Here is a 27,874-nt window from a genome sequence, read left to right on the forward strand (position 1 = left end):
CGGGCGAGCCCGAGGGCGCCCCGGGCGGCGGGGGCATGCGCGGCCCGCGGCATGGCCTCGGCGGTGTTTGAGGGCACGTCGCTCGTGAACATGTTCGTGCGCGGCTGCTGGGTGAACGGCATCCGTAGGCTCATCGTCAACCGGCGCGGCGACGAGGAGGAGTTCTTCGAGATCCGCACCGAGTGGTCGGACCGCAGCGTGCTCTACCTGCACCGCAGCTTCGCCGACCTGGGCCGCCTGTGGCAGCGCCTCCGCGACGCCTTCCCCGAGGACCCGCCCGAGCTGGCGCGCGCGCCGCTGCGGCAAGGTGCGGGGGCAGGCGGGCGCCGAGGATGGGGGCTTGCGGGGAGCGGAGACGGGCCGGCGAGGACGCTTTAAAGTGAATGAAGGAGGCGGGGAAGTTATTTAAACCGAGATTGTGTCTTTCCCCTCCCGGCCCCGGCGCGGAACAGGGGACACTTAGACCTTGCGCACCCAAATGAAGGGCGCCCGGGGCGGCAGTGTTAGGAGGATGGGAGTGGGATGGGGTGGGAAAGGGGCCGAGGCCCCGAGGACGAGTCACTTCTGAGAAGGGCGCGGCCTCAGGAGGGGGCCCAGGGCTGACCAGTGCAAGTGCGGCGGCCAGTGTCGGCTCGGCCCCAACACCGTCTCCCCGCCCTCTTCCGTCACCCCCGGAGGTCCGGGGGCTTGGGGAAGGGTTTGGGAACAGTAAGGACAGTGTCCGAGGTAGGGGTCGCGTCGGGGCCGGCGGCCTCGCCTGAGAGTCCTCCCCTGGGAGGGGCCTTGCTTCTTGTCTTCTGCGCACTTAACCGAGCTTGAGTGCGAGGTGCCACGCAGCTCTTCCGTCCCGCCTCTGGAGGGGCCGCCCCGTCTGCGGCATCAGTGGACAGCCCAGGGTTCCCACCCCAGGGCTGGGTCCTCATTTGGGCTTGATTAGCTGCAGCCTCCTCCTCACTGGCCTTGTGACTGGTTCTGGCTCGCGGGGACTCTTGTTTTCATAAACTGCTGTGGCTTTCCTTTTCCTACCGTCAGGTCCGCGGGCTGCCCTTTGGAGGCCAGGCAGAGAGGCCTGCAGGCGGGGAGGGAGCAAGACAGGGGGACAGAGGTTTAGGCGGGGGAGAGCAGAGGGGCCACCTGGGAGGGCCAGGAGGGAAGGGTGCAGGGATGACTGTAGGGCTTCTAAGCAGGGTCCCCTGCCTCAGTGTGTGACCACCTGCAGCTCTGAGAATTGGGGACACTTGGCCCAGAAGACTTCCCTTTTGCAGTCCCACAGAGACACCACTGTCCCCAAGCTTGGGAGGAAATTACTGAAGCAAGGGTGGCAAGGATAAGCCTCCTTGGCTGCTTGTCTGGCTAAGGTCTTGAGATAACTCCTACTTTCCCCTGGTGATGGTCCCCACCCAGTGTGTGAACTACATGGATAATTAGCTCGGCTCTCAGGACACATCTCTGGCAGACACCTTACTTGGAAAGGCTCCCAAAGCCAGCAAGTGTGGAGCCCTCAGTGAGAAGGCCCCAGAGTCCCACATTTATAGTTTAGCATGGCAGCAGTCTTTCTTGGATTTGCTATTTGTTATTTTATTTTTAACTTAACAAACGAATGCCCAAATCAGGAAAGCATAATGAAGGATGAGAAGTTTATTCGGTGATTTTTCTGGAACGAGGCAGCCATAAGCACACTGCAGTGCCCGAGTCTCACTGTTGTCAGCTGTGACCCTGGCTCGGGTTGGACTCCCCCCATTGACTCCTCATCTGTACGTGGTACCGATTGTGTTCGTCTTTTGCAAGGACTAAAAGACGTGGGAGAGTGTCTAGCAATAGCAAGCCCCCCCCGGAAGCACCAGTTGTTACTGTGACTGGCAGCATCAGCTGCTTCTGGCCAGGGTTGTTGGGTCAGATGGTGGGAAGAGGGGTGTGGCTTCAGTTGCCTCAGGATGCGCAGGTGAAAACACCCTACCTGGTGCAGAAGGGAGGGGAGTGTGAGGACCTCGACTTGCCAGGCATACACTGGCCTTGTCTCTTTGGTTGTGCTGGAGTATATTCCGAGGTCATGAGGTGTGGACATACTCCTAGAGTGCCTCCAAAGAGTGGAGAAAGGTTTAGGAGTTGGGTGATTACCATGGAGAAAAGAAGACTCAGAAGGGATATGATTGCTGCCTTCAATTACCTAAAAGGAAGCAAGCGTCAGAAATAGGGATTAGATGTGTTTGTGGCAGGGTTGGCAGGGGGCAGTTTGGATGAGGGCCAGTGGCTGGACTGAAGGACTTCCTAACTGCCCACGATGGAACTGTTGGAACCATTGCTGTGGCCGGTGGCGAGTCCTGTCTGGTGGAGGCCTCCTGCAAGAACTGACCCAGCACCCCCTGGAGGGGAGGCAGAAGGGAGCCTGGGACCACAGGAGGGGTGATCATAAGCCCTGTCTCCATTCTAGTTCTTGGTTCTCTGTAGAAAGGCAAGCTGGTCCCTCCCCAGCACCACCTGAGTTTTGTTGTACAATGCCAGGGAAAGGCCTTTTCTTTTCTTTGATCCTTTTAAGTTCAGGGAAATCATTTGCTAAGTAAAATACATCACAGTAATGTAAAAGAAGATTCCACCTTATTTCTATGCAGATTTATTATTTGCATAAAAAGATTGCCTGGATATACAAACTATAAACACAAAAGGCAACCAGATGTGTGTCTTGTATTGGCAAAGCCAGCTTTTCTCAGTATATTCTCCATCAGATTCCCCAATTTACATTTATTGAAATATTTCTGGGCTGGGTTAGACTTGCACTCTCCAGTTGCATTAAAAAGCTGTGTGAGGAAATCTGGGTTTCTGCACTTCTGCGGGCAGCAGGCTGGTAGCTCTTGTAAATGTCTGACTGCACATATCCTTGGAGGACGTGGAAGCCTTGGCCCCACTTGCATTTTAGAATCTGTGTGCAATTAAAGGGATGCTTGGCCCTTTCTCTTGGTCCCTCAAGTATTGCAGTGGGGGAGAATGTTTATTTGGAGAGAACAGCGCTTTTCTCCCTCTGCATACACACTGTGGTGTTAGGTTTGGCAGGTGTCCATGGGCCTTGTATGTGTCATAGCAGCACATGTGCTGGGATATTTAAACCCCTGCATGAGGTGGAGGCACAGAGCTCACTAGTTCACCTTTCTGGCCTTCTGTTAGGGTGAGGCTGACCTCAGGACTTCTCTTGCTTCTGTCCTCTGTCCCCTGTCCTTTGAATCGTGGTCTCTCACCTGACCGCCTTCTTGATCACCACCTCTTCCTTCCTTGCCCCCAGCTCTAAGGGAGGGGGTACCTGCATTCTGGGGATATTATCTCTGGGTAACCAAGGCATTCCCTTCTAGCCTTTTCCACTCTAATACTAGTGGGGCCAAGTCTTTCATTTAAATCCCCTCTATGCAATACCTAATATGATTCAGGGTTTCCTGCCCAGACCATGACCAAGGTTTCTTGCCTTAATTACTTCTCTCACATCTAGGAAGTTTTATGCTTTAAAACATAAACATGCAGAATTTCCCCATTGACTATCAAGAGCCATTGAGGCTCTTGGACTATTTTGATCTTTTTTAAATAGTACCTATTTGAGGCCTAGTGATGTCTGAGCTTGCCTGGTCACCACTGCTGCAACAGATTCTATTTCCAGGTAGTCAGGTGATCTTTGATTATTGATTACTGTGTGTAGTGGATTGAATTATGTCCCTCCAAAACTCACTGAGGCTTGAATTGTGTCCCCCAAGTTTTATGTATTAGAAACTTAGCCCCCACGGTGACTATTAAGAGGGTGGGAAATCCTATTTTGGTAATTGAAAGGTGGAGCCTTAAAGAGGTGATTGGATTGTAGGACCATGCAGTAGTGAATAGATTAAAAATGGTGGCCAGGGGCATGGTTCTGAGGGCTTTAAAAGAAGAGGAGAGTCTGTCTTTCTCTCTCTCTGCTTCTCCCATCTTGCAGTGTGAGACCCCTTGGGTCACTGTCACCACCACCAGATGAACTTTAAATTTCTCAGCCTCAGAAACTGTAAGCAATAAATTTCATTTTCTTTATAAATCACCCAGTTTCAGGTATTTTGTTATAAGCAACATAAGTGGACTAATACACTATGATATCAACATTTTGGCTTTACATTCATTTAATCAAATATCTGCTGAGTGCCTACCATGTGCCAGGTACCGACCGTTCTAGGTGCAGAAGACACACTAGTGAACAAAACAGACCAAAACAATCCCTGCCCGCATGATTCTTATATTCTGGTTGGGAGAAATCCCATGAGAAATAAGATAAACAAGTGGAAAAAAATATGTCAAGAAGAGATAAATGTTCAGAAGGAAAAATGTTAGCCAAGAAAAGGGCTATGACTTGTAGGGACCTGGGAGGGGGTTTAGCTTTCAAACAGGGTGGTCAGTAATGGTCTCACTGACAAGTGACCTTTGAGGAGAGACCTGAAGGAAGGGAGGGAGCAGCCAGTGGATGCCTGGGGAGAGGATTCTAGGCAGAGGGAGGAGCAGGTGCTGCGGCTTCGAGACCGGCATGTGCCTGGTGGGTTTGAGTAGTGGCTGGAGTGGAGGGTCCAGGTCAGGGAGGTAGAGAGGGAGACACATCACAGTCGGGTTTGGGCCCCTATTCGGAGACAGCTGTCGTACTGAAGGGCTGTTAGCAGAGGAATGATATGATCTGACTTACACTTGGGGCTGCTGTGCTGAGAAACACCAGAGGAGGATGGGGTGGAGGAGGCAGGGAGACAGGTGAGAGGTGCTGCAGCCTGGTGCAGGTGTATGTCACAGAGCAGGTGTGAGAAGCAGTCAAGACTGTTTTGTCTAGGAGGGAGAGCTGCAGGAGGCACCGACAAACAAGACGTGGGGTGTGGAGGTCAGGACAATCCCAGGGTTCTCAGCCTGGGATGTGGGGTTGCCGCTGGCAGCACACAAAGGGGAGCGTGCAGGAGGAGCTGGTGTAGGGAGGAGGTGTCCAGGAGCTCAGCTTGGAATGTAGTATTTTAGCATTTTTGCAAGTAAGGCCCATAATTGTGAGCCTGTGTGTGGGGCTAATGTACCCATCTGTGTTTACCTTCCACGCCAAGGACATTAATCTGTCCACATGCTAGCAGACTGTCTCTTCTTAGACTTGAGAGCTGATCCTGGGGAATTAATGCACCTGGGCTGTTACCAGAACAGGCTGGACACAGATATGACCTCCAGACTCCCCCAACCATGATAACTCTAACCTGCTCACAGTCTTCTCATGTGGACAGTCAGGGGAGAAGCTCTGTGCACCCCGAAACAAGAGGGGGTATGCCACTTGATAGAGAGGGACAACTGCAGAGCCACTGAGTTTACTTCATGAAAGTGGCTAAGAAAAGAGCAGCGGCCACACCGTCCCTGGCAGTAGGGGGCACAGAGGTGCCATCTCTGCCTGGCCCCAGTGACCCTGGTGGTTGGGGTGCTGGGGGGCCTGCCCTTGGCCTCTGATACAGCCTCAGCCACACTCAGAGAGTCACCTTGATCATTCTGCCCCTTCTAACAGGCAGTTTTCACTGCTCAGGGGATTTGCATGGTCTTTTCTGACTCACAGACCTATTTGTGACTCTCTTCCCTATACAGGGCTCCTGACCTGGTTTTACATTCATTTAATCAATCAAATATCTGCTGAGTGCCTTCCATGTGCCAGGTACTGTTCTAGGTGCAGAAGACACACTAGTGAACAAAACAGACCAAAAAAAAAATCCCTGCCCTCATGATTCTTATATTCTGGTTGGGAGAAATCCCATGATAAATAAGATAAACAATGGAAACAAGTGCGAGCCATCCCAGTCCTGTGCAGGGCATCTTCCGGGCCCTGCTGCTGGGACCATCTGCCTGCTCCATACCTTTCCCCTCTCCTCTGTGTTTTCCCTTCCCGTGGCTCCACCTGCTGCCCAGCCCAGACTCCAGCCTGATTTCCTTACCCGCTGCTACTGGGGTCCTCTTCTTTCTCTGTAAAATGGCCACTGGCTGAGTTTGGTTTGTGGCTTCCCAATTTCGTGCCATCAGACCTCAGACTGTACCTGTGGGCCCCAAGTGATACCTGAGTTATCCTCCCAGCTGGAGAAAGAGCCGGACAGAAACTTTTATAGAGGGTTCGATGGCTTGCTTGTAGGTCCTGGTTACTTCCCACCACATTGCAAAGAAGAAACTTGCTTCTGCATCTCCATCAGACATCTCTGTAAACCTGCCTGTGGGTCCTAACTGCCTGCAGAGACATGGGCACCCTTCCCTGTTAGAACAAGTCTGGACCTGATACTTCTCTGCTGTTTGTTTTTACAAACACTTTCCCAAAGGCAGAAGATGTTTCTGCACTGTGAACAGTGAGAATAAGGGTAGATTCAAAGTGCCAGTGAGTGGCGATGGTGACAGGCAAAGCTCATCACTTCTTAGGAGCTGAGCTTGGGGCTGAGCCTGAGGTGGGGAGCATGAGCCCAGCAGGCACTGTGCCAGCGTGGCATCAGCGATGGGCGTCTGGGCTGCGGCCTCCTGGGTGGGTGCAGAGGAGAGATGTTGTCATCCCGCAGAAATCTGTTTTTTATTCGCATTCATTCACCTGTGACTTCCTTGGGTAACAGTAGGTGTTCACTGGATGCTTCTCGCTGTCACCACTGAAAAAATTATTCCTTCGTTTTGGAACAACGTGAGAAGCCCCTCTGAGCCTGTGCATCTCTCCCTGGTGGCAGGACGGGGAGCTCCCACTCTCACGCCCCCGTGTGCCCCTTCTTGTCCCACCCCAGCATGAGTGAGGACCATGCACAGCCACACAGCTGTCCGGCTAACTTACGCTCGCGCGTTTTTCTTCCCATCTGTTTTAAGAACAAAACCTCTTCACTGTCCATTGCTGGTATGTAACTTCGAATCAAGCAGGAAAAACACAATGGGCAGCCACTGGGGCGGGGGGAGAGGGGAGAGGAAAGGAACTCTTACAATCCCACCAGTAACCTTTCCTGCTTCCCGAATGAGAAAATCAAGGCCCCGAGGGACTGAGTGATCCACCTGGGGACACAGCCAGGTCATGGTGGGAGGGGTCAGGCTCTGGGGGAACCCACTTGGGGACATACAGCAAGGTCATGGTGGGAGGGATCAGGCTCAGGGATGACCCACCTGGGACATACAGCAAGGTCACGGCGGGAGGGGTCAAGATCAGGCTGAAAGCACTGGCTTTGAACCCAGACAAGTAGGGATTTGGATTCTGGCTCTGTCACCTGCTCCTTGTCATGTGACTTCAGCTGAGTGGCCCTGTTCCTCAAGCCTCCGGTGCACCCCTGATACAGTAGCAGTAATAATATCTGCACGGCAGGGCTTTTGTGAGTGCTGAAGGCAGCAAGATCGACAGAGTGCCAAGCCCTGAGCTGGACACACAGGAGCTCTGGCTTGGGATTTGGGACTGTTTGCTCTCTGCCAGTGCTCCCTCAATAACAGGCATCTAGATGGGAGAGCAGGGGGCCTGGCCCCCAAGAGTGGCGTCAGTGCAGAAACAGCCCACTGCATGCTCCCCTGCTGCTTCTGACAATGCCCTCTCCAGGTGTGGTCCCCCATCCTCCCAGGGATACCCCTACCCTGTTTAAAGAGAGAGCCCACAAATGAGGGTCACCACAGTACCTCAGTTGGACTCCTGTGCACAGGGCCTGTGGCTTTGCTGGCCCAGAAACTGGAACTTGGTGCTTGGTGTGGGGCAGGCTGGGGTTACTGCAGAATCCCAGGGCCAGTGTATGCTTTGCCCTAAGTGATAGAATTGCCAAGTGTGCAGAGCGGTTGTATCCAGAGCCTGCATGGGAAGCTGGGTCCCCCTTGCCCTCAGGACCAAGCCCTTCAGTGGGGGTCTGTGAGGCCGTGCTTGTCTTTCTCTGTCTCAGCTCTCCCCACCCCTGCCCTCTCCAGCCACACTCCCCGATCCCACTCCCCATCCCTCTCCACCCTTGCCCCCTTTATTTCTGCCCTGGAGTAGGTGGAGTCCCCTGCTGTATGTCTTCCTGGAACCTGGACTTTGCCTGTGGGTGACGCTGTGTGGTCGATGTTTGCCTCCTGCCTGACCTCCTGAGGTCCTGCCACCTGGTTGGCCAGTGTCCCCTGACTCACGCCTTGCACGTAGGAGGAGCACCATCAGTACTCTAGGGAGGTGAATGAACCCTGCCTCCCTCCTGCTCTGAGCACCTAGAATGGGCTGGTTTGTTTCCCCAGGAAGCTTTGATGTATCAAGAAAGACTGGTTCAGTGAATGGCTTTTTAAAATGTTAGGTCCGAAGTTTAGGAAGGGGATTTTGCTTGCAGTGGGGAGGTTAATGAAGAGGCCTAGAGAAGGAAGGATTAAGGGAAGAACCATAAAGATCAGCAGGTTTAAGTCAAGCACCCTCCCCCCCATGAAGTCGCCTCCCATTCACTCCAGGAGGCCCCTGGCAGGTAGAGGCCAGGGAAGGAGGCAGCTTCCCTCGGCTTCCCTTGGCTCTTCCTGGGAGTTTCAGTTTGTCTTTACTGTCCTCCTGTTCCTCCTGCATTCTCTGCCCTGCTTTTCATTCTCAGGAAGATGCAGAGGACAGGTGACTGTCGATCACTCTCACAGTCCATTGTCCGTTGCTTATAACAGAATACAAGGTTTTTCAAAAGGTTCATGGAAAAATAGAATTGGAAGATGATGCAAATCTGTCCACGAACTGTTTGTAGTACCCTCATACCTGAAACCGGGATTTATATAGAAAAGAAATGTGTCTCTCTCAGTTCTGGAGGTTGGGAAGGGGGCTTGTCTGGTGAGGGCCTCCTCCTGGTGGCAGAGCAGGGCATCACCTGGTGAGAGGGCAGGTGCCTGCTTGCTTGCTCCTTCCTCCCCTCACGAAGCCCCCAGTCCACTCCCATGATAGCCCCTGGATCCATTAACCCACTAACCCACGAATGGGGGAATCCATTCACAAGGCCATGGTCCTCATGATCCAGTCACCTCTTAAAGACCCTTCTTGTCAAATACCGCAGTTAGATTTCCCACCCTCTTAATGCTGTTACAATGGGGATGAAGTTTCAACATGGGTTTTGGAGGTGACAGCATTCAAACCATAGCAGTCACCCTTGTCCAGGTCTTACCACCCGTGTGAGCACTGCAGTAGAAGGGCAGCTGATAGACAAGGGGCGGGACCAGCAGTTGGAGGTCCCCTTCTGGTCCCAGGCTGCAGGTGAGGAGCAGTGCGATGATCTGTCCATCAGCACAGCCACACCCTCGCTCTTGTCCTGCGCTTATACCATGCGACACCCCACAGATTAGCCAAGGTTTTCCAGGGAGTTGGAACTTCCATTCGGATGTTTAGTTTTACAAAGAATAATGAACCGATAATTTCTTACTCTTTACTTCTTGAGTGTTGACTACCTATTTAGAAAATAGGTACCTAGGAAGTAAGTACAATCGTCTTTGGTATCCATGGGGGGTTGGTTCCAGGACCCCCACAGATACCAAAATCTACAGCTGTTAAAGTCCCTGATATAAACTGGAGCAGTTTTGCAAACAATCTGTGTGCACCTTCCTGTATACTTTAAATCATCCCTGGATTACTGATAATGCCAAATATAATGTAAATGCTACGTAAATAGTTGTTATACTCTGTTCCTTAGAAAATAATGACAAGAAAAAAAAGTCTGTACATTTTCAGGATAAACACAGATTTTTTGCCAAATATTTTCGATCTGTGGTTGGTTGAATCCAGAGATGTGGAACCCATGGATATGGAGGGCTGACTGTATTGAAAGTTTACTTAAAAAATTTAAGGTATTTTATTTCCAAAATTTGGATTACACTCAGCCTTTTTTTCTTCATTTTTATAGCAGTTTTAGTTTTACAGAGAAATTGAGCGGAGAGTACAGAGTTCCCATACCCTCCCCCCACAGAGTCCCTCCTGTCACTGTCACTTTACCTTATGCATTACACTCAGTCTTTAAGAATACACAGTATGTCTCTTCTGCAGCACCCAGGATGACTGTACTTTCCACACTTAAGCAATTTGCTTCTGGGTGCAGTATGTTGACGGACACATTTGTTAAATGGAAAAGAAACAATTTATGTGTAATTTATCATTTGATTCAATTTGAAAGTTCACTTTACAGAAAATTCCCCAGGGCTGTGTATTGTGTGCGAGTCATAAAGCTCACTTTCTCCGCTGAGGAGAGGCCCCGTTCTTTGGATAATGGAAGTTCCTTAATGTACTTCCTTCCTGGTTGACCCAGGCAGCATCTTGTCTTTATCTCCAGAATTTCAGCGGCAGGAAGCTCTCCAATTAGAGTTAGATTCTGTGGAGGGAGCCTGGGACAGTTACCAGAGGGGTTCAGCCCAAAGCCTTCCCTTGTGGAAGAACTGTGACTTTGGACCCAGGTCTCTGAGGTTAGGAAACCACGTCTGTTCAAGTTTGCTCTCACTCACAGCCTTTGTGCTGATGCCAGTATGCTCAGTTTTGGTTCCAAGAATAAATCAGGTGTTTGTGTTTGCAGAATCTAGCAGCTAATCAATCCTGAAACGGACGAACACATTTTGTGTGCTCAGTTTCCAAGGCGAAACTCCTTTAGAAAGAGAGGGCACCTGGCTTCTCCAGGCTGATATTTGGCCCCCAAACGTAGGTAGGAGTGGCCCACTGAAAATTATAGACAATAGTGTTACCAGCTTTCCAGTTTCAGAGTCTTAACTGTTTGGGCTAAATCTGGATAAAATTCTCATGTCACAGATTATGCACGGTGAAATTTTAAAAGTTGAGGTTATATAAGTGATGATACATTGTCAGAAATAAGAACAAATTCTGGAGGCTGTGAAGTCTTCTGAGCCAACTTCCTTAAACGTGGGGGGTGGGCAGTGGGGCCCCCTTCCCATTCCTAGGGCGGCCTCGGCCAACGCAATCTTGCGGCTTCCACAGAGCGCGCCTGCCCCCTGCTGGCCAGTCCTCGAATGACAGCCTCTAACGGAGGCGTTTGATTTTATTTTAATGTTCTACGGCGCGAGCTCACGGACCTTTTACACACCAGCAGTTTGTATTCTTACCCTTTCAGATAGTAAACCTAAGTCAGACGAGAGCCCCACAGAATTCTCATGCCATCAACAATGTTTGGAATCTAAAGCCAAAAGATTTAGATGATCCTAAATTATTGTATTTAAGCACATCTGTGAAAATAAAGTTTACAATTGTTGCTTACGGCAAAGTGACATTTGGAAAAGCTGTACGAGCCATTAAAAGCTAAGCACTTGAGTCACAACAGGCAACATAGAGGGAAACTCAAATGCCTGAAATTAGTTTTGGGGTAGCAGTACTTCTAAGACTTCTTGTCATGTGTCCCTGAAGGATAAGGCAGTCTCTGCTCACAACTTCACCTTTCAGCCCTGTGTCACTTTGAGCATTTATAATTTGGGGCATTGGCAGCAGGTGTTGAAGGTTTCCACCGGCTGTGAAATTAAGAAACCCCTGTGAGTGTGAGGCAATTAGAAATTTATATTTTATTTCTCCCCTGTGGCCCCAGAGTAGTTTTTTTTTTAAAAAAAAATGTTTTCCTTCCACCTTAAATACAGCCATCCATGTGATAGGAAGCATTTTTAAGACGACTGAAGGGAAGCAATGTCCAGGACTCGGAGAGAAGGGAACGTGAGCTTCGGCATTTTAAGAAGGCCAGGCTGTCTGAAGCCACTGGCTGGTGGCAGGCAACTGCTCCATGCCCTGCTTGGGGAGGGCGCTCTGCTGGATCCAGGCAGCCTGCATGGTGGGGGTGCGGGGGGCACAGCCCTGCCGGCTCTGCTCTTCTTACCTGCTGAGCTCTGTAGCTCTATGGTTGTAGCCCAAGCAGCAGTAGCCCAGTTGTGCTGCTGTTATCCAGGTGGGTTTCAGTAAATTCAACTGAATCCCTCATTCATGAATCAGCTGCAGCCGCTCCTGGGGAAGGGGCCAGTGCTTGTCATCTAGGTGGACAGGTTCCTCGGAGAAAGGATGGCAGCACATATGAAAGCTGATCCAGGTTGCTGGCTTGATTGTCACCCAGGAACTGTGATGGGGAATTAAATGATAAAAGTGCCCCTACTTAAAAGCCCAGAGCTTAATAACCACCTGTCATTTCTGTGCTGGCAGGGAGGGATTCCAGCATCTTCTCTTTCCCCGTTTAACTTTTCTCAGTCTCCTTTTGTTTAGTTTTTAAACATGTTGACATTTCTAAGAAGCACCATTTGGCTTCCACGTAGACACATAAAAATAGGTGAAAAGAAGCAACATGGTTCTGCACATTTCCACAAATAAAATCAAAGCTGAGTGGCTCAGTAGTCCTAATGGCATGTTGCCCTCAGGCAGGTCTTCCCTGTGAGGCCTGCGACCCAGGAGCCAGCTGGCGGGTGGAGCTGCCTGGGGTCAGGCTGAGGTTGCTGCCGAGAAGCATGGGATGGGCTGACACCCACAGGCAAGCCAGAGCATACACAGGAAGTCACTAATGCTGCGACTTGGCCTGTTTTCTCTTACGCAGGCTAATTGAGTCAGCAAATACCCAGCAGACATCGAATGCCTTGTGTGTGCCAGGCACTGTGCTGACTGCTGGTAACGGAGGTGAGCCCAAGTCTCCTCCTACCCTCAAGTGTCCAGGGCGCACCTGGGGAGACTCGTAGTGGAGAAGCAGCTTCAGTTCAGATGGTCAGGGCTGCAGAGGAGGAGAAGGGGATCTTGGGAGGCCCAGACGTAGCACTGTGTCACTGTGGGGGGTTGGAGTGAAGGTATGGGGTTTTAATCCGTCCCTTCTATTTTATTATTTGTTGTTTATCAGAAATTCATATTTAACCAGGCATCCTACTAAATATGCCACCCTAAAAGAAGGTCAATGTAGAACAGAATGTATTTACCTCACTAAATGTTACACTTGGAGGTTATAAACCCAACCAAGAGCTGAATGTTAATTAAAACAAAGACATAACCAAAAAAAGTCACCAAAGTAAAGATGCAAGAACTATAAATTTCTATAATATTTAAAAATTGTTACAGTATGCTTTACATCCTGTGAGATGGGTGTAAATATGCTGTATGCATGGACTATACAAGGGGCCAATCTTCCTGTAAATTGTACCTACAGAACCTGACAGTACAACTGTGGAGTCGTAAATTTAATGGACTTTAGTATTCTAGCTGTAGTGAAAGTTGAAATATAACAGTAGTTTTGCTTGTCTCAGATTAAAGAAGCACTTTGTGGGAATGAGTTATATAATTGTCTTCTCTTTAAAAACAGCTTTTCAAGAATTTTGAATTGGCTTTCTTTTCCTCTGTAAGACTTCTCTGTGGCAAGTAGGGGATCGAAGCGTGTTGGTGCAAAGGGTGACACTGACATGTATGTGTGTGTGAAGTGCAGTATATGAATAACAGAAGTTCTGTGCAAGGAATTCAGGGCTTGGGGGAGAGGCATGCAGAGCATCTGGCACTCTGGTATGTTCTGTCTATTACTCTTGTGCTTCAGGATGTGGAGAGAAGGATTCCTGGCCTACACTGCAGTTGGTCCTGACCCCTGCTGACCCCAGTTGTGAAGGCTGCCCCTGCTATAGCGCAGGCTTTCAGGAATACCTTTGGTGCATGTCTAGGGAGCCTCAGGAGGAAGGTTCCATGGCCATAGGTTCTAGGGCCTTTTAATTTAAATCAGATAGTTTAGGAAATTATTTTTTTTCTCTTTTGTAGACCCAGTCAATGAATTGCCTGAAAACTGAATAATCCTTTCCCCTGTAAAACAAAACGAAACCAGAACTTCTGAAAACTTAGATTCCATGACTGATAATAGTTCTGGGATCTGAGCCTTTGTGGTTTGATCATAGGGCACAGGGACAGTGACATCCTTGGTCACAGGAAATATGGGGGAGAGGCCAGAGTCCTTGGGAATCTGATTTCCCCCATCCGCAGGAAGCTGATGGGCTGGGCCTGCAATGGGAAGACTTATCTTCTGCACTGCTTGTGGGGACACAGAAGAGCCGCCCAAATCTCCATGCCTCGAGCTGTAGCATTTAAAACATAAAGTACTCTCTTCTAACAACCACTCGGAACTTCTGGTGAACGTAACAAGCACAGATGCTCAGACTCCAGGGAAGTGCCATGAGTCACAACCACCTTGGTTTTCTCCAGACAAAGATCTGACCTTTTCCCTTCCAAACACAGAGTTTGATGACTTGTCTAAATAGGGGCTCCATTTACATGCGCCTTGTGGTTTGGGCAGCTGTGACCACAGAGTGAGTCTTTCCCCATGTTGTTGGGGATGGGAGGATCCTGGGCCAGCCCGTCCCTGCTGGAACCACCACACTAGAGGGGGCTGAGTGGTCCCAGGTGGGCTCCAGCCACATCCATGTTGTTTATGGAGCCAGCCTGGACTGTCCCTCTTGGAGGGATCTTACATGACCTTGGCACAGGATGTAAATCATTGAGTCGCTGAGTTTCACCGGGTGGCTGCAGCTTCAAACAATGCTGAGAGCAGGACTTGCCATTGAGTGAATATTCCCAGACGTCCCATTATGGATGGTGACACCCAGGGCCGCATCATCCTTGTGGGCGCCTGTTGTGCATTTTTGACTTGAGGCATTGCTGTTTCAACTCTAGGACTGCTCGCCGTAAAGGATGCCCACGACATAGAGACCAGGCTGAACGAGGTGGAGAAGCTGCTGAAGACCGTCATTGGCATGCCCTGCAAAGTGAGTGGCCGGGCCGGGCGGGGGACCTGCCCCTCCCACACTCCACAGGCCTCCATCCTCCCAAATAATTGCCCCTCTGGCTCCACACACACCGCTGCTTCGTTTCCTCCCTGGAAGTGCCAGGCGATAAGGAAGGGGGGCAGATGGATGCTGGGGGAAGGAAGACTTTCATGGGTTCCAGTGGCTTCTTTTCTTCTCCCTGGGGAAAGAGTGGACATGAGGGGCACCAGGAGGTGATGAGTAGAGAGGAAGGGACATGGGCCCCTCTGGCTGCAGTGGTCATCATGTTCTTGCCTGTGCTCAGTATCCACTGTTTTTAAAGGATTTTAGAGCAGGCACATGGAAGCCAGCAGAGTGTTAGTGTCAACATTAGCAGGTGACATTGCTTGGATCTGGCCGCGGGCTCCCTTGTACATTTGTGAGCTTCGTTTGGGGCAGTGATTACGAGCCAAAACTTGATAGTCAGGCACACCCTGTCGGCTTCCCTTTCCTCCTCTGGCCAGTGGGAAGTGGACGCGGCCCACAGTCTGGTAGAGATGGAGGGGTGAGCACGAACGCTGACTGGCCAGAGCCTTGTATCCATGAGCCGCACCCATCCCCAGACCTTGCATTTGAGCTGCTTGGGACCTCAAATAAACGGCCAGTGTGTGGTCACTGCAGCCTCACTATGTGGTCAGTCATTAGAGCATGTAGACAGTTCACTAGGCATTAGCAGCAGATGGGGTCGCTTCCACAGAGGAGCAGTGTGCTCTTCTAGGCAAACAGATAGAGCCAGCATGTGGGAGCTATTCAATTTTTGTAATTGCTGTATTTCTTCCTAGTATTCTAGGTCAGAAGTTGTGCTCACCTTCTTCGAGAGATCTCCTCTGGATCAGGTGTTAAAAAATGATAATGTACATAAAATTCAACCCAGCTTTCAAAGTCCAGTCAAAATATCAGGTAAGAGCTGCAATGGAGGCGGGGAGGGAAGGCCACTGCTGGTGGTGGGGGTTCTCCAGAAACCTTTCTGGGGTGTTGTCTACACGGCCGGGCACACCTGCTGCTGCTGGGCTCCAGAAAGACGATTCAACAGAACTGTGTAAGGAGCGATGAGACACTGTTACCTGGTTTTTATTGAGCAGTGTGTTTTCCGCCTGCTGACCCACAATTTACACTCTTCCCACTTCCAATGGGATTTATGTGGCACATAAATTAGGACTCTTAAGAAACAATATAGTGATGAAAAGTTATGGAGACATTATGAAGCAATAGTCCAGCCTGCAAAAGTAAGAGAGTTCATATCACATGTCATTGAATTGGGTTCTTGGTTTTAGGCAGCCAGGACATAAAAGGAAGTACCCAGTTTAGGTGTGGTTAGCGTTGACATTGGACTGCACCTTCTAGCACTGATGAGGCAAAGGTCACCAGCAGTGAGATGGAATCGTCCACAAGGAGAGCTGCTAAGCTGCCATGCCGTGGGCAGGAGAAGGAAGGAGGGCAGCTGGACCCCCTCGCTGTGCTTGTTATCCTCCTAAGATCTGGGTTGCATGTGCATGAGACACCAGACCTGTATTTTTGCAGCGCTGTTTTGCTGAAGGCTGCTGAGGAGCACAGCACAAAGAGGTCTGTCCTGGAAGTGTCCAGGACTGAGTTTCCCCAGGAAGGGGCAGTCACCCTGTGACCTGAGAGGTGACATTTGAGTGAGGTCTCACTGGAGTTTGCTGGGGGAAAGGGAGGGAAGGCAGGTATGAGAGGAGGCGCAGCTTGCCTATAGGTGAGATCCTACGGCACATCTTGATCTGTGGGAAGGAGAGGAGGAGGGACTCAGTGTCGTCATTCCACTTCTGAATGGAGGAGGCAGGAGAAGCGAAGGTGGAGAGGAGGGGACTCAGAGGAAGTTGACGGGAAGAGTCACCAGAGGAGGAGGGGATCTGAGCCCCGAGTGTCTCCTGAGAAGGGACTGGGGAGACAGAGGAGGACACGTGGGGATGGAGTGACTGATGCTGCTGGGTGCAAGTGTTCTGGCTCAGTTACAAGCCTCAACAGGGATGAGATTCATGGCTGTGTGCTTTGGTGGACTGGATGGTGTGGGCCGGTCTGGAACCTGGGATGGAAGACTGCAGACATGACTGGGTGTGCGCAGAGTGGGGGGTTACTCCTGGGCTTGTCTGCGTCTGCTGCTCTTGAGACCTACCCAAGGGAGCTTTGGTGTGTTCTTAGAAGAGCAAGGCATACAGCAGCCCCTCCGTAGCTGGTGTCTGGTCTCCAGAACCTTCTTTATAAGAGAGTGAAATGGCCAGGTCATCTCTCCTGGTTGGGTGCCCATGGACCATAATCTTACAGAGCTCACAGGGGGCTCTGGGATCCTAATTGTCTGTCCTGTTGGTTCACAATCCCTATCCTGGAGCGTGGGGAAGCTGAGTGGGAAGAGTCCTAGCACCCATGCCTCTGTTTTGTTTTATTTTGCTCTGTTTGGGCAAATGGGAGCGCACAGAGCAGCAGAGTCCTCTTAGGGCCTTGTGAGTGAGAGGAGCTGGACCGTGACTTCAGGATGAGCCGGAGCCCCAGACTAGTGCTGCGCGGAGCTGCCTCTGACAGAATGACTGCTCGGGGTGTGACAACCCGGAACATTCCCCAGCCCTTTGTCTTCTTGTCCTGTTTTTATCAGTGATGTGGATGAACACATGGCCCATGTTTATCCTAAAGGGCTGAAAGTAATGAGATGGAATTTAAAAGGGATAAACGTAGAGGCCCATGTTGTGTTTTAAGCATGTTCTATGTGCCTTTTCACAAGGACCAAGAGCAGATTTTAGCTGGCCGCTGTACGAGCCTTTGTGTGGCCCTGCATGCTGACTGGGACACAGTATCCAGGTGTAGGAAGGCAGGGGTCTTGACCTCCTGGTGCACGGTGGGCCCCCAGGTCATGTGGATGTCATGCCCAGCCCTGGAGATATCGCAAGATGAGTCATTGCATCAGGAGAGAGGGCCTGGGATGGGGAGAGGTTGATGGAGCAGAGGAATGGGGAAGAGAGACTGGGAGGGAAAAGACGCCTCTGCAGGTGTGGGAGGGCCGCCATGGGACGGGGATGGGCAGCAGCTGGCGCAGGGCCAGTGGGTGGAAGTAACCGCGGCAGACTTTGGCTCAGCACAGAGCACTTTACAACAATCGAGGCTGCCCAGCCATGGAGTTTGTAAATGGCCTGTGGCCGAAAGTCCTGGTGCAAACTCTGGGGGCTGTCAGAGACGACCCTGCGTGGGGCAGGCTGGGGGACAGCCTTTCGCACCTTCTAGAACTAAGTGTCCCCTGCTCCTCTGGGTGTCTCCTCTTCCTCTGCTCTGCTTGGCCAGTCACCAAGTTTGGGGGTTCTTCTCTCTCTGCACCCTCCCAGCCCTCCCAGCTTTGCTCCTGGGCTAGCCAGCCTGCCCTCTGCCCGAGCAAGGATTTCCTAACTAAATCAGTGTGTGTGCGCAGGTGCAGGCAGTGAGGTGGGGGGGGGGAGTCCCCACCCATGTGGTGCGGGATGTGCCTTATTATTTGTTGAGTGAGAAATACATTAAGACAGTGACCTATGGTAACTCAGAAATGCTTTTTTAATGAGACCACTATTTACACCGACACCTATTTGAGAAAATAGCTAACACACGGGCACATCATGTAATCGGTGTTGGTCCCACATTTGGTGTGTTTCTGGATTCACGGGTCCCCAGGCTGGGGCTCAGGGACTGGAGAGCACCAGCCTCACCCCAGACTGTCCACATGCTTTCTGTTGCCCTCCCCTTTCTCCAGAATATACCCTGAGCACTGAGGACAGTCATCCCAAATTCAGATTTCCCAGGCTCATTACTTCTCTCGAAACCTCACCCTCAGGATAAAGCCCGAGTGTGTTGGTCATTCTGGGTATGTCAGAGTCCGGCCTACATTCACCTTTTGGTTTTGTCACCCCCACTCCAGGCCCTTGGCCGCCTTCAGTGGACTCTGGCTGGCCTTTGCTTGTGCTGTGGCCCTGCAGGGACCTTACGAAAACCCTGCCTGTGCACTCCTGTCCTGGTTAATTCCATTCATTCCTGAAAGTGCCCTTCACAGCTGAGACCCACACCACCCTCCTACCTCCCTCCCTGCTCAGATTTCTTATTGCCTTTTTGTGCATTTACAGAGGCTGTGCTGTGGGGGACTGGCGCTGACACTCTCTCCACACTCATGGCTTTGGGAGGTGTGCATGCAGGCTCTGATTGCCTTGTCTTTTCCAGTGTTGAGGTTGGTCGGTGATCAGGGCTCCACTAGGTGGCACCAGGCACTAGCTGGAGTGAGAACCTTGTTAGTGTCCAGGGGCCACAGCAAGGACGGTTAGGAAAGACTGTGGTAATGCTCTGGACCAGTGCAGCCTTTAACATTCTTCACCCTGTGTTAATCTAAGTGCTTATCGAATCTAAGGAAGCACAAATCTAAAGTGTTCCGCACCGTGACTGTGGCTCTGCAGCGGAAAAGAAAGTGCAGACTTCGGCCTTGATCTGGTGACTTGGACTAAATTGATTTCAGCCATAAAATCTGATCATTCAGGCTTAGGGAGCCTGGAAATGAATTATAACCTTACTTTTTCATTAATCTGGCATCTCTACATTATCAACCTTAATTTTTACTATACAGGGAGAACCCAGTTAGCCAATTAATAAAAAGGCATTGCTTTGGGTTTTGTTCTGTTGCTGGAGTACATTAAAAATATAATGGAGAGAGGACTTGAAAGGGAAGAAAGGCACACTCTGAACACTTCCAGGGCTGCGACTAAATGTCTGCTGAAAAAAGGAATAAATGGAGTAGCAAAGTGAAGAGCTGGTGGCTGGTGGGGCACATGAAGACTTATAGCTGCAGTTAAGGAAATGGAAAGCTCACCATTAGGCAAATATGCGCAGTGGTAATTGTTGCAAAAAATATTCATAGACTGATAGATGCTAAGATTAGTGGGTGAAAGCTTGAGGAGGAACAGATTTGCACAGTCTCAAGGCATTTCCCCCTAAGATATTTATTAACTACAAAGGGAAAAACAGTAACCTTACTGTGGAGCCACCTGGCAGAAGCCTCCTTAGACAGGTGGTCCAGGCTAGCATAGTCCTAGGACCTATCGACATCACACCCCGATATGCTTCACTGAAGAAGATACAGCCTTGCTGTGGGATTCCTGCCAAAAATGCATCACCTCAATCTGATCACTCAGAAACCTCAGACAAGTCCAAATTGAGGGGCATTCAATAAGATAGCTCACTGGCCATCTTCAAAATTGTTACAGCCATGAGGGTCAAGGAAAGACTGACTGACACAGCAACTTAGTGCAGCAAGGGATTCTGGATTGGATCCGGGACAGAAAAAAGGGACATTAGAGGAAAACCTGGTGAACCTCGAGTGAAGGAGGTCTGGAGTTTACTTAACAGTGCGATACCAATGTTAATTTCCCAGATTTGACCAATGTGCCATAGTTATGTGAAATGTCAGCCTGAGGAGAAGCCGGTGAGAGAACTTTATCTCTACTGTTTTTGCAACTTTTCCATCATTCTAAAATTAGTTCAGAATCAAAAATTTTAAAAAATAAGACACAGTAAAAGCAGGGCTCTTCTGGGTCGGCCCCGTGGCTCACTCGGGAGAGTGTGGCACTGGTAGCGCCGAGGCCACAGGTTCAGATCCTATATAGGGATGGCCAGTGTGGTCACTGGCTGAGCGTGGTGCAGACAACACCGTGTGGAGGGTTGCAATACCGGTCAAAAAAAAAAAAGCACGGCTCTTCTTCGTGTAAAAAATATGAATGCAAAAAGCGGCTTGAATATGATCTGCTTCATGGAATCAGTCATATATGTAATAAAGTAGTGAAATTGGTCCAGGATTTTTGCTATAGGTACTAAAATGACTTCTAAGAAATTCACATTTTAAGTATGTGTGAAGATAAGCTTCAGATGCTATAATTTTTCTTTACTCATAAAATTTCTTTCAGTTATTTTTTATTCACGTCATAACAGATATGAAGACATTGCTAACAATGATCATAATAATGACTATTTACTGAGCACGCTCCCACGCATTTGTGAGATTCTTTACACATATCATCTCATTAATTTACACCCATGCCTTTAGGATGGCTACTGTTACTCCCATTTTATAGATGAAGAAACTGAGCCAGGGAATAACCTGCCCAGACCTAAGTAGCAGAAGCGGAGTCTGAACCAGCCCCACCTGGCTTCAGAGTGCCCCTCTGGCGACTCAGCATTGCACAATGCAGACATTCCACACTTGCTGATGCTGTCGCTGAAGGCACACAGTGAAGGACCTTGTTACACATCAGCCTCCCTTATTGTCCCATAACCATGGATCTCAGTGACACTTTTTCCTTGCAGGTACTAGTCCACAGTCCACACCATCCTCCTGTGCAAAGTGACACAGTGGGACTCCTCCCAGTTAAGCATTTGCTGTTGTGTGTGTACATGGATGAAAAAGGGCACAGCTACCTGGGTTGGCAAGAAGATCTGCTTAAACTGGTGGCCCCTACAATTTGAGACTTTCTGGTGCTAAATGCTTTTTTTTCTCTTTTTAAACTTTGGACAGCCACTAATTTGTATTACTTAAGACTTTTTTTAAGTGACCAAATATAAAGTTGCAGAAGCTGTGCTACATTTCCAACTAGCACAGACATTTAAAAGTCACATATGTTTCACTAGATTTAAAGTATGCCATGGTCTGATACTCGTTTATGTGTTAAAAGACAATTTGCTTTTCAATAAACCATCCTTTCCAAACCAGAGTTTGGAATGAATGTTCCGAAGGTTGTTGTAAACCCACCAGCCACATAGCCTGGCTTGCCCTAGCTTATCCGAGGTCCTGGAGCTGACTGAGAGCAGAAAAGGACCCAGAAAGGAACTGGAGCTTCTCAGGGACCATCTTTTGTGAAAACACCTTAAGTCTGACCATGGCTCCTCTGTGGCTGGGCCTGAGGCTGTACAGTCCGTGTGGGAGGCACCAGCCATACCATAGTGTCCTCCAGGGCCCAGCCTGCCTTGCAAACAGCTAAGCCATGTTTATGTACACAAAAGCTTTTTTTTTGGTAGACAATTAAGCAATGCTGTTACAAATCTATATGGGGGTGGGGGTTGGTAAAGCTTCCATATCCTAGAGCTCCAAAGTTGAAATTTAAGAAAGATTAGGTATGCAAGGTAACCCTTGTTCATAATTTTGTTCAGAAATGATTTGCAGCAGTGACATTTGTTTTAATTTGTAGGGTCCCCCCCATCCCTTGGCAAGGGGGAGGGAGAAGGGGGATGGGGACTGTATGGAGGGTCCCCACGGTGTTCTCTGCCTCTTGATATAGACAGATTTGGGTCAGAGTTATAGAAATATTAAAGTGATTTTGTGCTGTCACACATTTTAAGTTGAGAAGTGGAGGAATCTTAATCTATTTTCAGAGTCTGCCTCTTCAGTCAAACTTTGATAAGCCCCCTCTTTTTGCCCTTTCTGCACCTAGATCTGCAGTGGGCCCCGGTGGTGAGCAGAGTTCCCTCTGGGGACCTGCAGGCCCCCCAGGTGGTGCCGGGAGGCAGGCAGGGGGGGCAGCCAGCAGGCGTCCCGTGGGGCATGACTGATGGGGACAGGCTCAAGAACCCCGTGAAACCTGAGCGGCTCCTTCTCCAGAAAGTCAGGTGGAAATTGTAGCAATTACTCAGCAAATCTGATTGATGAATCATCATTCTGATCCTATGGGAACGAGGAGCAAACTGTCTATTTTTCTTCATTTTTGTGTACTTTCCCTAATTGTCTTCATATGGAAAGACGTTCAAAGAGCCAAGAACCATTTCTATGCTTAGAAATAGGAAGTGACAATTTCAATTATAAAAAAGCAAAGCCATATGCGGGAATAAACTAATCTAAATATGGTAAGTTGTAAGAAAAAATTAAAACAACCCCTCAAACCACAAAGGCATCAGATGCCAAATAACACTGCGGACAAGATGATAACCCCTTGGACTGCACCAGGTATCTGGAGTGTGTTTTAAGCGTGACTTTTAAGGTGAGGCCCATAGAGGGCCCGACTTGAGAGGACAAAGGACTTGGTCCTGAGCGGGGTCTCAGCTGAGGAGGAGCCGAGGTCAGGAGGTGAGCTGGCTGCCCAGGACTTCAATGTCAGGGAGAGCTGGTAGTGCTCCCAGATCTGTTCACCTACTGAGGGGAGGGATGGAAACACAGTCCCTCAGGACATTAAGCAAAGCCTACTGTAGGTAGTAGAAGAAAGGTGAGCCACTTCTTGCTTCTTATGTTTACGTGGGCTGGATGACGTGATGGAATGCAGGGGTTCATGGTTCAGGAGTTAGAAGGATCCTCGGAGATTATCTAATACAATTTTGGAATTTTCCAGTGGAGGAGAGTGGGTCCTCAGGCCCAGGAGCTGATTGTGGGCTGAGCAGCAGTGCCCAGGCTCCCAACCCCAGTGCTGGTCACACGACCTGCAGCCAGGAACGAGCACCTGGCCTAGCCCACACAAGCTAACGCCATCCATCAGTATAGACACAGGAAGTCATTTTTATTTGGTGGCTTTTCTCAATTACCAAAGTCTGTGCTTAAATGTAAAAAAATCAATTTATATGTAGATTTAAGCAAAAAAGTGAAAGTCAGCCATTTGGTTTAAAACACACACTGATGTCATTTGATCCTCACAGCAGCCCAGGAGGAGGGTAAACCTGTGCAGAGTCACATGTCTCTGCGCAATAGGTCGGTCTCAGTCAGAGACCGTAAGCCCAGTGCTCTTTCTTTCCACCCCACCTTGAAACCCATGGGGAGAGCACCCAGCATCTTTCTGTGGGGAGAGACACACCTCTCGACCCACACGGGGTTGCAGGCCTTTGCCCCTGAGTCTGCAGTGCAGAGCTCTTGAGTGGGTCCCCTGGAGCAGTGAGTATCTTGAAGTGTGGAGGAGAAAGGGATCTATGGGTGGAGGGGAAAGTAGGGAGATTGGTATAAGCCCCAAACTTCAAATCCTCCAACTCCTCCAAATACTTACCTTATTGCTTTGGTTTCCAGAAATAATGAGGTCCAATGGATTTTGTTTGGCAAATACAGAAACAATAGTTATCGACAACAGTATACCCAACGGAAAAGACCAACACCTGGGCATGGACCCGACTGAGCATCTGTAAGTACATTGATCTGAATGTAGTTTTAGAGGAGGAGCGGGCCGTGCTGGGCTCCCTGCCCATGCCGGCTCTTCAGGTAGGAAGTGGATGTGCCCAGAAGCACCCAGCAATCCTTGCCAGTATCTGGATACTTATTTTTAAAGTTTGCCTTTTCTAGAGTTTGGTGAGACCTTGATTTGTAAACCTTGTGGGAAGACCAAGTCGCTAGCTGTGAGGAGGCATTTAGAAGATGTTGCAAGGCCTGGTTTCTACTGTCTCCAGCCCAGCACCCTGTGCTGGGGAGGGGGGGGGGCACGTGCCTCCACGCTCAGGGGCCTGGTCTCCCAGGACAGGGAAGGTGTTGTACACACACTGGCCTCATGTCCCTGTGGCTCATGGGCACAGCCTGGCCAGCAGCCCTGCTCTGGAGTGAAGGATGTGTCTGATCCTGGAGCCAAAGACACCACTGCCTCTCTGTTCTCTCCACCTGTGATAAGAGAACTCTTAACAGTAATACTGCTCTAGAAGTCCCCAACAGTAATACTACTCTCGAAGCCCCTAGCAGTAATACTGCTCTAGAAGCCCCAACACCTGGGACACCATGAGGCACAGCCACCTGCATCCTTAGCTCTCATTTAGTCATCTCCTCGCTAATTGTTGGGTAGCAGGGTCCCCAGACAGTGTGAGGGGAAGTCACAACTGGCTTCTGTTTCCTGTTGAGGCCAAATCCAGGCTTCTTGGTTGTGTGAGCTCAGGAAGTGATTTAACCTCGTTTTGAAGACCACAGATGACAAGTGACATGCCTAGCTCAGGAGCCCCCCTATGGCCTGTGAGCAGCACAGCCTGGGGATGATGAGGTGTCAGGGGTTTTCAAGTCCAGCCCTACCCATTTAGACTCCCACAGAAGCAGATAAAAGCACATGCCAAGACCCACATCTAGGCCAAGACCCACATCTAGGCCAGTCACTGCAACAGACACTGTGACCCAGGGTTGGCCTGGGCTCCAGCAGGGGCTCAAGCCTCCTCTGCAGGAACCCTGCTCTGTGACCAAGCACAGGGGATCCCTGTCAGGCCCATGGCAGCAGCCCCCACTTCCTCAGCTCTCAGAGTGTCTCTTGGGTGGACAGTGCAGGAGTCCTTCACTGTGGAGGTGACATGAGAAGCTGGTATAAGGGGCGGGTGGGGTGGGGCCCTCTGGACCTGCCTCACCCCACTGTGTGCCTTGCCCTGAGGCCTGTGGTGTCGCTCCCCCATATATAGTCCACTTGTTCATTCCCGTGCTCACAGGCTGGCACCGTGGAGGTGCAGGGGTGATGAGCGTTAATGGATGAAGGGAAAGAGAGGTCCCTTAGCTTCATGGCCAGGGACTGTCTGGGTGAAGACAGAAGGAGAGCCTTGCTCATCACCAGTTGCTGCAGGGGCCTCGCTCTGACACCACAGTAGTCCCAGGGGTCCCTTTTCTGTCTCTGAGAGGCCTCAAGAGTTTTGAGCTAAGGAGAAACACAGAGAGAAAAGCAAGCCAGGGCAGAGGCATGGCTATCTCAGCTGGGCCAGGGCTCTGCACAGGTAGGAGTGGCAAGTCTTGAACACGAGGCCACCTGCTCCAGGGAGAGAGCGCAAGGGAAAATCTCTGTGATCCCAGAAAAGCCCTGGAGTGGCTCAGGGGAGCGTTTAGAGGAGATTCCAGACTCAGGCTTGCCAGGTGTTCTCTGGTGGCCGGAGCTGGGTCTGGCTGCAGTGTGTCTCTCGGGAGCAATCTGTTTTAACACTCCATGGGCTATCAGGCAGGTGAGGGGTGACAGGACGGGAGGTCATGGAAGGATGCCTTGTGTACTAACCCAGTTGTCTTCGGTGGCACTCAAGCTGCCTGAACCTTGCTGTCACACCTGCATCCCCCTTTGGTTCCTTCCAACGCTGGTTTGGAGGAAGAGGTTTAATACTCTAAGAAGAAGTTGGAGTGTTAGTCTCCGAGAGGCACGGCTGCCTGCAGGCTGCGCACAGCTCTGTGCACAGCTGGAGCTCTCCTGCTACCTGGGCGGTGAGCACAGGCAGATGCCAGGCCTCCTGTGGCTAAAGGAAAACCCTCTTCTGCGGCCTTTTCTATTCAAACATTTTAAAGCTGCCATCCCCTCCTCCTCTCCTTTTAATTTGCAGTAGCCTCTAGAGGAAGCCCGCTCATGACCCCACTGTCTGAGGTCAGCTGGATCCGGCATAGTGCACTCAGTATGGGGGCGCATCTCTGCCTGCCCTCTGCCTTCCCCCTCTTTCTCATCCTACCCTGTTTGGACTGATCTGTAGGTTGAGGAAAATGGAAATGGCATGAGCAGCTCTCGGTTTCCATTTCTGGGGAGAATGTCCTTCATGCGCTTCTTTCTCACACATTTTTAAAATTTTGGAGTCTCTTTCCTGCATCGGAGGCCGCATCTGGTTTGGACAGGGAATGGAAACTGTTCCAGTTCGTAGGGGATCAGTATCAGGAGGGGGGTTAATGCCCCTTACATTTGGGGTACATAGCCTCCCCTAAGTTCCCATTCCCCACAACCAAAGAGTCCCCCAGGCAGGCGCACCCCGATGAAGCCTTGCTCGCGGGCAGGAGCCTCCCTCTGCGACCCCGGCGGCCTCGCAGTCCCCTTGTCATGCGTGCACTGTCCCAGCCGCAGTCGGGCTGCAGCCCGGACCATGCATCTTTGCTGCTGTCGTGGTGCCTGCCACAAGGCAGGCCCTGAAACAGCCGAGAGGGAGAAAAGTCGTCACCCCATGAAGGAGGGGACGGATGAGGCCTCCTAAGTGTTGGTTGGGCAAGCAGGGGTGGCGTCCCCGAGGCAGAGCGAGCAGAGCGCCCACAGGCCGTGATAGGACCCACGCCCCGGCCAGCTGTGTTGGGTCCTCGGCCCGTGTTGGGTCCTCGGCCCGCGCTGGGCTCGGCTGGGCTCGCCGGGCCTAACCTCTGTGTTCTCCGATTGCAGGTTTGAGAATGGCAGTGACTTCACCTCGGAGCTGGACGATGCTGACGACCCCACCGCTTATGTCACCAATCTGTCCTATTACCACCTGGTCCCCTTCGAGACGGACATTTTGGACTGAGCCTCTCCGCCCCGCCCCTCCCTGACGTCCCCACCCGGCTGCCCGGGCTCCGGGCTCGGGCTGACGCGGGGCGTGTCGCGGGCCACGCGGCTGCTGTTCCCAGGCTCCTGTCTCCGCTCGACACCGCCAGCCGCTGGTCCCCGCCTCGCTCCCGCGCTCTGTGCGGCTGGACATAGGCTGCAGGGACAGGGTCGCTGGCCCATTTGTCCTCACTGCCTCCGGCCCAGGGCCACGCGGCCACCCTCGCTCCCCACCGTTACGTCCAACGCACAAAACGTTCCGAGGGAGATTTTGACGAGTCGCCAAATTCTGGATGACACAGGGGTTGTGAAATAATCCAGAGTTTCCCTGGGAATCCGGACGTTGGCTTTTGTTTTTGCTTTTCATCTTCTACCTGGGAACGGGGTTGGGGTCCAGCAAAGGAGCCTGCACAGAGGGTCGGGCACGACCGGGGAGTGTCGGCTGCCGGGAGGGGGCGCTGGCCCTGGGCGCCCGCCCGTGCGAGCTCCGCCGAGAGTCCACGTGGCCCTCGGGAGGAGCGGCTCGTTCTGGCCCGCCACCCCGCCCCGCAGCCCCTCTGCTCCAGAGAACCTGCAGGGGTGGGCTCCAGGGCGAGGATCTGGGTCCTGCCAGCAGGGCTCCTCACAGCGTCTACTAACGACCAGCATCTGCTAATGTAAATACTAGTAAGTTATTGAGAATTCTAATTCTTTTACACAGTCTGTTTTTAATCTATTTTGATGAAATAAAATCTACTGCCCTACTTTGATCTACTTACACGTTTGTGTCTCAAGAAAGGTGTGGTTCTCATTGTCCCCTGCCCGGGGAGGGGTGGAAACCACAGGCTGACCCTGGGCCTGGCTGGAGCACTGTCGTTTAGGAAATGTGCTAGTTCTCACCCCAGGGGATGATCTGCCCAAGGTGAAAAACGAACAAACAACTTGGTTTCTTCTGTGTTTTTGACTTTGGGTTACCACTTCTCCATTTTCCTCTTTGGCAACCA

At 50.9% G+C, this 27,874-nt stretch overlaps 1 protein-coding gene across 1 annotated transcript; it reads left to right on the top strand.

Moving 5' to 3' along the window:
- Positions 1-51: 51 nt before the first annotated feature.
- PXDC1 (PX domain containing 1) lies at positions 52-27,583 on the top strand. Its single transcript, XM_063097961.1, has 5 exons — positions 52-307; positions 14,576-14,667; positions 15,489-15,606; positions 23,696-23,807; positions 26,754-27,583. Exons 1-5 carry the CDS (start codon positions 52-54, stop codon positions 26,869-26,871), a joined length of 696 nt encoding a protein of 231 aa, XP_062954031.1. The 3' UTR covers positions 26,872-27,583.
- Positions 27,584-27,874: the final 291 nt, after the last annotated feature.

Source organism: Cynocephalus volans, chromosome 5 (genome assembly GCF_027409185.1).
Source record: "Cynocephalus volans isolate mCynVol1 chromosome 5, mCynVol1.pri, whole genome shotgun sequence".
Taxonomy (NCBI): domain Eukaryota; kingdom Metazoa; phylum Chordata; class Mammalia; order Dermoptera; family Cynocephalidae; genus Cynocephalus; species Cynocephalus volans.

Bases quoted from the DNA above. Each gene is read 5' to 3' on its own strand.
- PXDC1 (XM_063097961.1), top strand. From the start codon at position 52: ATGGCCTCGGCGGTGTTTGAGGGCACGTCGCTCGTGAACATGTTCGTG. The intron at 308-14,575 runs GTGCGGGGGCAG...TTTCAACTCTAG, and splicing joins GCGCGCGCCGCTGCGGCAAG to GACTGCTCGCCGTAAAGGAT. The intron at 23,808-26,753 runs GTAAGTACATTG...CTCCGATTGCAG, and splicing joins ATGGACCCGACTGAGCATCT to GTTTGAGAATGGCAGTGACT.